This window comes from Ovis canadensis, chromosome 2, assembly GCF_042477335.2.
Source record: "Ovis canadensis isolate MfBH-ARS-UI-01 breed Bighorn chromosome 2, ARS-UI_OviCan_v2, whole genome shotgun sequence".
NCBI lineage: Eukaryota > Metazoa > Chordata > Mammalia > Artiodactyla > Bovidae > Ovis > Ovis canadensis.
The window spans coordinates 215,808,702-215,819,368 of NC_091246.1; the positions used below are offsets into that span (position 1 = coordinate 215,808,702).

At 40.4% G+C, this 10,667-nt stretch overlaps 2 protein-coding genes across 2 annotated transcripts; both read right to left on the reverse strand.

Moving 5' to 3' along the window:
* Window positions 1–137: 137 nt before the first annotated feature.
* LOC138432451 (endogenous retrovirus group K member 24 Gag polyprotein-like) lies at window positions 138–1,669 on the reverse strand. The gene is made up of 2 exons (XM_070292181.1): window positions 1,000–1,669; window positions 138–829 (listed from the first exon to the last, which is right to left on the reverse strand). Exons 1-2 carry the CDS (start codon window positions 1,667–1,669, stop codon window positions 138–140), a joined length of 1,362 nt encoding a protein of 453 aa, XP_070148282.1.
* Window positions 1,670–3,664: 1,995 nt separating this feature from the next.
* LOC138432861 (MSL complex subunit 3) lies at window positions 3,665–4,735 on the reverse strand. The gene has a single exon (XM_069574499.2). The coding sequence runs from the start codon at window positions 4,733–4,735 to the stop codon at window positions 3,665–3,667; it is 1,071 nt and encodes a 356-aa protein (XP_069430600.1).
* Window positions 4,736–10,667: the final 5,932 nt, after the last annotated feature.

Sequence of the window (10,667 nt, forward strand, 5' to 3'; positions counted from 1 at the left end):
TTGTTTTTGGGCCCCAAGGACTTAGGCCTGCAGGATGGTTTCCCGGTATCGGGTTGCCCATTTTGTCTGTTTTAGACCTGCATTCATTAGTCTAATGAAACGCCTTCCCGCACCAACAGCAAAGTCTAGGAGGAGTCTTATTTTTTCCCAGCAACAGATCTGTCTTTAGGAATTGCACCTTGATCAGCTTTTAATTTTCGACACTCTCTTTTCATATGACCAGGTTTTCCACAATGAAAGCAGTTACTTCCCTTTGGTAGTCTCATAACTTTGGCCAAGGCTGTAGCAAAGACATTAGCCTGATGTTTAGTCCCTCCTATTCCCGAGCAGGCTCTGATATATTTAGCTATAGATGCACCCCATCTCTTTAAAGGTCCCAGTATACGCTTGCATTCAGGATTTGCATTTTCAAATGCTAAAGTTTGTAATAATATCTCTGAAATCTCATCCCTCCCTACAGCCCGTTCTACAGCTACCCTCAATCTTGCTAGAAAATCAGTATCAGTCTCATTGGGGCCGTGCATTGTTTTAACAAAGGAGGGCTGGGCATGGCCAGTAGGCACCACATGGCACCATGCTCGTAAAAAGACCTGGTGGATTTGTTGTAAGTCCTGATCAGAATATTGAGCCTGTTTTTTTAAAGCCTGATATTGGCCCTCTCCCATTAGCTTGTCTTCGAGAGGACCAGGAGGATTCTGTCCCTCATTAATCTGAGCCTGCTTTTTAGCTTCTTCTTCCCACCAGCTACAAAGTTGCAACCATTGAGAGCCCTCCAAGACAGCTTGGGCAATATATTCCCAATCTAATGGAATGATTAATTTGCCTTTTCCTAATGATTCCAACATAGCCAAACAAAGGGAGATTGAGGACCGTACTGTGCTACTGCAGCTTTAAGATCTTTAAAAAATTTATATTCCAAAGGAGCATATTGAACATTTATCACATTGCCATCCTGCTGTCTCTGGATGGGAAACAATTGTGGAGGATCGATAAACCCACCAGGGGGAGCAGGCAAGTCATCATCATGAAGCATAGACAAAGGAAAGGTGAACTGACAATGTTCCCTGCCCACGTCGGGCTGATTAACTGCAGTGGGGAAGAGAGAAGCACAAGGAGGAGCAGAGGGTATAGATTTTTTCTCCTCCTTATGGGATTTCCACCATTCCCGGAATAGATGGGTCATTTTTTTAATCTCTTTGCCCTCCTCTGACAAAACCGAAGAAGCCTCTGAATCCGATTTTGAATTGTCAGATGTTTCACCATTTACAGGAGGAGACTCATTTGTATCCTTGCCTTCAGGCGATGCAGAAGCCCCACCAACGTCTGACACATCCTCATAAATTATTTCTCCCCTCCTTGAAGCATTAGATTTAGTTTCATTATCAGTAGAGAGCAAGGTCAAAGCCTGTGTTATAGCACTACACAAAGTCCATAACTTTAAAGGGATCACATTACCCTTCTGATGTTGCTTTTTCAATTCCTTTTGAATTATTTTCCATTCCTTCAAGTTTAACTGTAACTTAGTTTGATATTGAAACCAATGACAATGCTGCTCCACCAAGCGAAAGAGCTCACTCAACCGACGAGTCGAGGCTTTAACACCTATGGAGTGAAGTCCTTGGACTAACTCCATGTATTGTGCCCGTAATGATGATGAGGAATTCCCCATGATTTTTTAAAAGCTCCCCTCTGCTAGGGTGAGGAATTCCCCATGATTTTCCCGAAAGTTCCCCTGCTATGGATTTAAAATCCCCTCGGGATTACTCACCCTTTCGGTTTCACTCAAGCCCCACATTGGGTGCCAGATGTTGGAGATTATGAGTGAAATGACATAAAATAAGACACACACAAAAGATGCACACTCCGGCCGGAGGAACAGAACTGGGCACAAAACTAATTGCTGTTTATTATAAAAGCCCCCTAAGCAGAATTCCAGACTGCATGAATAAGCCTTTTCAGCACAGCACAGGTGCATACATGTTATCGTATAGCAAAGGGGAGTGAAATCCCTGTCTACTGCAGAGTCTGCCCAAAGCCCTCATCTCCTTATCTCAAGAAGGGAATGCTCCCTCGTTTGCAAGGGGCCATTAAACTCAGGCTGTGTCCAGATTCTTTGGCAGAACGCCTTGTTTGCAAGGACGCTCAGCCCGAGCAGAGAGACCCGTTTGCAGGCACATCTCTGCTATCCTATTAACCCTTCAAACCCAGAACTTTCATACAAATACTATAATGAGTAAAAAATTGTAAGTATACATGCTGAAAATATAATGACCTCTTCATAAAAGCACAAGAATTTCATGAGAACATGGAAAAATACAGGAAGAAAGTAGTCTACTTATTTAAGGACTGTCGCTGGATTTGTATTAGGCTTCTATGAGTTTAAGCCTGAATTCACAGGCAAGCATTTATTGCTAAATAAAGATTGTGGAAGTTCTACACAGAGCCTGATCTATGATTCCATAAATGTTGGTAGTTTTTCTTCATTTGTCTTCTTTTTTTGACTCTTTTTGTTGGCAGATCTTCACTTACTAAAAATAATGATTCATATATAAGTAAGACACTTTATTCCAGTAAGTTATTTGTTTCGATAAAATTCAGTAATAGCTACTTCCTCTTAAACCAGAGTAATGCCAGCAGTACATTACAGAGATACCTGTTCTCAGCTGTGCTCTTTGGATTCTAATCGGTTGTTACCACAGAGGAGGTAAAAAGTTTCTTTGGTGCAGTCATGATTTTTATTCTGATTTACTGTCAGCCCTCTCAAACACTGTGTGGTTCTATTTTAAATTAGAGGTAAAATTCTGGCCTATTTATATTAAACAAAGTGTATAATTGCTTTGTTTTTCCCCCTTGAAAACAATTTTATATTCATTTCTGATTTATTTGCAAGCATAATATTATAGATTTGCAGAGCTCAGCTTTAGTAATTTTTTAATTCTCTAATCAGAGAGACATTTTCTTTTTTTTTTCCTTTCCAATAAGACGGGCAATGATTTATTTGAAATGGCCAAAAATAACATTTTACAGAAAAGGAACCATAATATTACACAATCAAGTGTAGCTACAAAATCTTAGACATTCAGGCAAACCTTTATTTAGATCACCAAAAACAAGGCTTTATAGAAAAAGAACTGTAACAAGCAAATGTATAGCTGCAAATTTTCTTTTGTGAGTAATATCAATTCCCTTTAAAATATTCGGGGACTATTTTGAAGTATCCAAGCAAAACTAAAAATTTGTGGGACAGAGTTGCTCAGCCTCATCACAAGAATGAAAAGTTTGCAAAACGATTTTGTTTAATGCTAACAAATAACTAAATGACATGGTCACTGCTAACAAGCACCTTTGTCTACTGAAACAGCCCAACCTAAGCACATGTTTATGAAAGATTCATTGTGAGCATAGATGCTGTTTTCCTGCCATCACAGATCACATGTATGGTGGCAAGGGTTGGATGTTGGAAACCATCGAGGCACCCAGGAGGTAATCCTTAACAGAAATAACTACAGTAGATAAGCAACTCAAACAAATAGACCCGCTTTTGCCAGAGCCCCCCAGGGTGTCACATTTGCTTTCTGTGTAAAGAAGGTCCACCGACTCCGTAGTTCTGTACTGGGAACCAAGAGATAGATAAAGAAGCTGTTCTTCTAGGACCATCAAAACCTTAATAAATCACCCTGGGGTTCTTCGTGCTGTAGTGCACTTCACAGGCAGCAACACAGGCAGACTCTGGGAAGAAGTCATCATGGTACTCTGCTAAAAACCTCAGAAAGAGATCAAAGTGCTTCAGTAAAGCCTTCAGTTTCTTCGCAGAAAAGGACATCTTTCCAAGGATTTCAGGAAGTTTCACAAACAAACGCAGCAAGTGTTGCGCCCCATAAATGTAAGAGGGTGGAGGTGGTTGGTCACCTGGAGGATAACTATCAGGTACAAGTTTCCAGGAGAGGACCTCATTTATTTCTTTGGTTCTTCTGCCTTCAAAGCCAGCAAACACTGCACTCCCTTCCTTGCTAGGGGTCAGAGGAACAGGCGAGGATGATCTGCTATGAACAGATGTCTTCTCTTCCATGTACAGGAACAGCTTGGGCATGCTAGCGGGCATGTCCTGCTGCTGGCGCTTGGGCTGAGGTGAGGCGCTGCTCTCGGACAGCCCGTCACAACTGGCAGAGTGGCGTGTGGCCCGCCTCAGAGACTGTAACGCTTCCGGCTTGGCTTTGCGCCTTTTGGGCGTGGTTGGTTTGCCTGAGGTTGGCTGACTCTCTGTAGACTGTGGTGTGGATGGATTCAACAAAGGTGGACTTGGAGAGAGCTCCTCCTGGTTCCTCTTATTGTTTGTGGTACTTTCCGTAATCCGAAGAAACAGTTTGGACGAAGTCACCTTTTTATACTGAACTTGTTCGTATGGATAGAGCAAAACCAATGGGAGAGTGTAATCAAAGGTTATTCTTAATCCATCCACCATCTCCTTACAAAGGTCAACGTTCTTTTCTGCTGGGAATGAATGCTGCACATTCATGTTGGCGTGTGGCATAGCATGATAGTGATTAGGCCTCTCATTGGCTGAAAAGGCTGCGTTGATAGCAAAATGCTTCACATAAGATTCCAAAATAGTTATGATGTTGGTCTGGCACGGAACTTTCACTAACCGTTTCCTCCTGTTGATACAGTAACAATCATCCTCAAGCTGCTTCTTCAGAACTTCAGGGATTTCTATAGTTACTGTTCTTTCTTCCATTTCCTTTTTTGCGTGCAGCCCTGGTCTTTCCTTCACTTCCGACTTTCTTCAATATCTTTTTCTTCCCTTATTCTTCTGTCCTTTTCTTCACTGTCAGAGGAACTGTTTATTGAGTTTTCTTCGTTTTCATCTTTCTCATCAGCAGGGAGGCTTTTAAAGACAGAGTCCACCCCAGGCAACCTGCCGCGCTTCCTCTTTCTTCCTGTGCTTCTCAGGCGAGCTACAGCCTTTTGGGCCAATTTCCGCTGTAATCTCCGATTTTCATCGGCGTCACGGACGCGATCCTCTGCTGCTCATCTATCCCAACTTCTGTTCCAACCATTAAAATGGTCAGATATTCCGGGATCTTTCTGCCTTTTTCGTCTTTCCCAACAAAACATGGACAATTTTGGCATCATAGAGCACTCACGCCTTGGTGGGGTCAAACTCGAAGCAAGGCGCTTTCTCCCCTGAGCAGGCGAGAGAAGGCCGTTGCCGCGCTCCCTCGCTCTTCTCTTGGTGGCGGAGTGGAGCGTGCGCGGTGGGGGAGCGGAGGTCCAGGGAGACATTTTCTTTTCTTTTTTTTTTTTTTAATGCATATATATATGGAATTTATTTTTTTTGAATTTATTTATTTTTTAATTAAAGGATAATCACTTTACAAAATTTTGTTGTTTCTGTCAAGCCAATAGGTATACATACATCCCCTCCCTCTTGAACCTCCCTCCCCATCCCACCAATTACTTTTATTATCATTTTTTTAAATTTTAAAATCTTTAATTCTTACATGCGTTCCCAAACATGAACCCCCCTCCCACCTCCCTCCCCATAACATCTCTCTGGGTCATCCCCATGCACCAGCCCCAAGCATGCTGTATCCTGCGTCAGACATAGACTGGCGATTCAATTCTTACATGATAGTATACATGTTAGAATGCCATTCTCCCAAATCATCCCACCCTCTCCCTTTGAGTAGGGAGACATTTTCTAATGTTTATATCTAGAGAATGGAGAAGTTACTAAATGTAACTTTGACAGACTTATAATTCTGTGTAGTAAACAAATTGGAAATGAATGTAAAATTGTTTTCCAGAAAAAAAAGTTTTGTGTAACAACAGCAACAAAAATTCATGTTTAACTCGTGACAGCTAACCAGATGGGCATGTTTCATTCTTTCAGAAACTGGTCTTGAGATAAGAATTTGGTTTTTATAAAGGCTCTAGTAAAATGTTTTAGTAATAATCATACATCCTCCATTTATATGAAGTCAATACCATAAACAATTGATTTGATGTATTAAATATTAAAATATTTTAATAAAACAAGAAACACGAATGATGTTAAAATCACTGATAAAAATATTTACAAAAATACAGTTTTCACAATAATGAATAATTATTTTTAAGAAGATGTTTCATTTTTACCTTCCTAAGCTAAACTTGGGATAAAGTATTTCTTTTTTATTTCCTTTTTTTTTTTTTTTTTCAAGAGATGCCTTGATATAATGAAATGCCAGGTTTGGTGAGGAAGAGGGGACATAACACTGAGTATCAATTTCAGCTCCCACAACTCATTAGCTCTGTGACTCTGGGCAAGTCACTTACCCTACATGCAGCCTTGTAGGGTTACTCGCTTATAAAACTGGGATGATAATAGCTACCTTATTAACTTAAATACATAGATGTGGAATTGCTAGGTCCTATGATAAGCATATGTTTAAGATGATAAGAAATTGCCAAATTATTTTCCAAAATAGTTTTTACTGTACCTAATTTTTAAAGGAAGAAAAGACTGCCTCTTTGAATTCTATATATCCACTAGCTTAGAGAATCAAATAACTTTTCCATCAATGCAGGAACTGTCCAGGTAGTGCATGGAGAGTATGAATGGAGCAGGTATACAGGAAACCTGGCTTGGAAAATTGCCCATTCCATGTCACTGCTGAGTCTGATCTCCTGTACCCCTCAAAAACACAGACTTCTTCAGGCTTTAGGCCCTTTTCTGCTCTAGTTATAGAACCATAGGTAGAAGCAGGATGAGCTTAAGCTATTTCAAGGAAACTTTGATATTACTCTGTACTTATGGATGTCTGGTTGGCCATACAGGTCACCCAGCTGCCAACTCAACCTGGGGTTTATCAGTTCAGCATTGACCAGTGGATGCCATTATTCTCTGAGGTTCATTTTGTGCTGTTAGTGGCCCCTGAGTCATAAAGCTGAGCCTTCAGCATTGATTCCATTCCAAGTTCCTTGCTCTGCCTTCCCATTAATATCCCCTTGGGAGATCTGAGGTTCCTCTTATCATTATTATTAGTCTAGTCTGCCTAAAAACTGTACCTGAGCACTAACGTTCACTCTTCCTGTTTCACCCTAATGGGCAGAACTGGGACTGACCCCAACCCTCAGTTTCTGTGCCAAGACTTTCTACAGTCAAACTGTTATGTTCTCTAGAAATTCATCAGTGAGAAACTACCCCAAGGGAAGTAGTTAGAGGTTGTAAGGTGTTAAATATTTTTCTTTCTTTTTAAGTGTAACTCAAATATAAAGCAAGGGCCATTTTCCTTTTATTATTTGTACTGCATATACCAATTGATTCTTAAACTTTGGGCAGAAATTTTTTAAAGATCATGGATATGAAATAAGGGTGTATCTGTGTTGGTTCAAAACCTTAGGAGTTCCCTAGGTGAAATCTGAAACTGGCTCCTGGACATGGAGGGTGAGAGACCAAAGAGAGGCAGACCACTCCAAATTGGTAGGAGACCAGTTTAATTAGCATAGGACCTTCCAAATGAAGCTTGACTTGGGTGGCCATAGGAGGTAATCTCTGCATTTGCCTGCTGCTGCTGCTGCTGCTAAGTTGCTTCAGTCGTGTCCGACTCTGTGTGACCTAGTATCTTAAAAGTTGATATAGAGGAACTTCCCTGGTGGTCCAGTGGTTAAGACTCTGTGCTTCCAGTGCAGGGAGCATGGGTTCCATCCCTGGTCAAAGAACTAAGACCCCATGTGCTATAGGGCATGACCAAAAAAATTTTTAAATTAAAAAAAATATAGAGGCCTTCGTTGGGTTTAGTGTCCAGATGGTCTCAACAGTCCACTGATCTCTCAAATTTGTGTCCTTGAAAATGGCTCTAGCTATGGAAACAGTGAGCAGAATGTACATTCCAAGGCTGGGGAGGAGGTGGGGAGCTTCTGATTGTCCAGACACAGCTTATGTAAGTGGTAGTCATGTCCTCTTGATGATTTCTTCCAACATTCCAGTACCTCTGCTTAATGGCCTGCATGTAGCTACAAAGAAGAGATTTACAAGGGGAGTGGTATATACACCAAGGAGAAATAATAACATTGTCATGGACCCTAAAGCACTTTAGAAGATGAAAGGAATTCCTGAAATTTCCTGGTAGAATTGTATAAATGTTGAAATAAGATTCTTGTGAAACTCATACAACATTCAATGACAACTCTAAAGATGCTCTAAAGCTGGATTTTTTTCTAGTTATATTGTGCAGCATAAAAAAATGTGGTTGTTTTTAGCCTCTTTATCTAAATTTCTTCTGGCCTATTAACAATTCCAGGAAAAGAATCTAGAAATGTAGCATTCGATTGAGGTAATGAATGAGGAACATCGGTTGCTAAGAGCTGAACATAAAGTTTGGATATGAGGGATGGTGGTAATAACCCACAAGGAAAAGGGTTTACTACCAATTTCCTGAGACTTAGGGGATTATCCCTGACAATACTCCCAGAACATAAATAAAAACCTTTGCTTTAAAATATTAGATAAATTGTATTTTTACTTGTCTTTCTCCAAGTTACACCTGTTACCTGATAGTGACAATAATACTTTTGTTTAGTGCCTTTCTTTAAAAAAACACAGAGAAATGATCTGTTCCATGAAACTGCGTCCTTTAATTGTACACATTATTTTTTGAATGGGCTGTTAAGTAAAGGACATGAGCAGGTCATTTAAAAAACAAGCAGTAAAAGTGGTTAATAAACATGTTAAAAATGTTCCCTCGTTAATATTCGAAAAAATGCAAGTTAAAATAATGGAATACAATTTTGCTGCTCAAATGGGTACTTTTAAAATTATTGCTTAAATTTTATGGATAGGGTTGCAAATCACATTTCTGGAGGGCAATTGATGCATATAATAGAAACTATAAAACTATTTTTAAATATTCTTATGTTCTGTGACAGCATTTCCACTTGGAGACTTTGCTACATTAAAGCTCTGTGATCACTGGAAGAAACCCTGATGAAGTCTATGGGCATCACAGAGTGTAAAGACTGGGAAACACTGCAGTTCTCTCCTGGGCTGTAGTCTTTTTGGCAGTGGTTCATTTTCTGTCAACCACATATTGCCAATCAATCTCCTAGGTCAGATTTGTTTGTAGGATTCTGGATTTGAAAGGGAATCTGGCTTTCTGCCTTGATGTGATTTCTCCCAACTTCATAGTAAAAGATCAATGAAGACCGAGACCCAGAAGATAAAGAAACAAACGTGACAGATAACATGAAGGTGAAAGTCGCTCAGTTGTGTCTGACTCTGAGTGACCCCATGATGTACAGTCCATGGAACCCTCCAGGTCAGAATACTGAAGTGGGTAGCCTTTCCCTTCTCCAGGGGATCTTCCCAACCCAGGGATCAAACCCAAGTCTCCTAGCAGGCTACAGCCATGGGATCACAGAGTCATACACGACTGAGCAACTCACAATTTCACTTTGCTTTCTTTTATCTTTGCTTTCATACCCAGATGACACAGATGGTTGTAGATGCAGTATTTACATAGATACAGACAGATGTATAATTACATCTATATTTCATATACATCTGGACTGGTATCTAAATAAATACTTATATTGAGTTGTGAAGCTTAAATAAATTGATGCTTGTGAAATGCTTTGCACTTGGCACACGGCCATCAGTCAATTCTAATTAGTGCAAGAGTCAAAGAGGACAAGTAGAGAGAGAGTCACACAAAAAAGAGAAACTGCTAATAAGTATAATAATATATTTGTACAATATTTTAGTTCAGGCTGCTTTAACAAAATACCATAGGCTGGGACATTTATTTCTTGAAGTTCTGGTGGCTGGGAAGTTGAAGATGGTTGTTGTTCTGTTGTTCAGTCGTGTCTGACTCTTCACAACTCCATGGACTGCAGCATGCCAGGCCTCCCTGTCCTCCAATATCTCCCAGAGTTCACTCAAGGTCATGTCCATTGAATCTGTGATCCATCTTGTCCTCTGTCGCCCTCTTCTCCTTTTGCCTTCAGTCTTTCCCAGCATCAGGGTCTTTGCACTGAGTTGGCTCTTTGCATCAGGTGGCCAAAGTTTTGAAGCTTCAGCTTCAGCATTAGTCCTTCCAGCGAGTATTCAGTGTTGATTTCCTTTAGGATTGACTGGTTTGATCTTGCTGTCCAAGGGACTTTCTAACACCACAGTTCAAACACATCAATTCTTTGGCGCTTAGCCTTTTTTATAGTTCAGCTCTCGCATCCAGATATGACTACTGGAAAAACCATAATTCTGACTATTCAGATCTTTGTTGGCAAAGTGATATCTTTGCTTTTTATTATGCTGTTTAGGTTTGTCATAGCTTTCCTTCCAAGAGACAAGCATCTTCTAATTTCATGGCTGCAGTCACCATCCACAGTGATTTTGGAACCCCCCAAAAGAAAATCTGTTACTGCTTATACTTTTTCCCCTTCTATTTGCCATGAAGTGATGGGACTGGATGCCATCATGATCTTAGTTTTTTTTTTTTTTTTAGTTTTTTTAATGTTGAATTTTAAGCCAGCTTTTCACTCTCCTCTTTCACCTTCATCAAGAGGCTCTTTAGTTCCTCTTTGCTTTCTGTCATAAGGGTGGTGTCATCTGCACATCTAGGGTGCTGGCAAATTTTGTTGCTAGTGAAGGCCCTCTTTCTGGTTGGCAGACAGCCACCTTCTAGCAG

Bases quoted from the DNA above. Each gene is read 5' to 3' on its own strand.
- LOC138432451 (XM_070292181.1), bottom strand. From the start codon at position 1,669: ATGGGGAATTCCTCATCATCATTACGGGCACAATACATGGAGTTAGTC. The intron at 830-999 runs GTGGGTTTATCG...TGGAATCATTAG, and splicing joins TGACTTGCCTGCTCCCCCTG to GAAAAGGCAAATTAATCATT.
- LOC138432861 (XM_069574499.2), bottom strand. From the start codon at position 4,735: ATGGAAGAAAGAACAGTAACTATAGAAATCCCTGAAGTTCTGAAGAAG.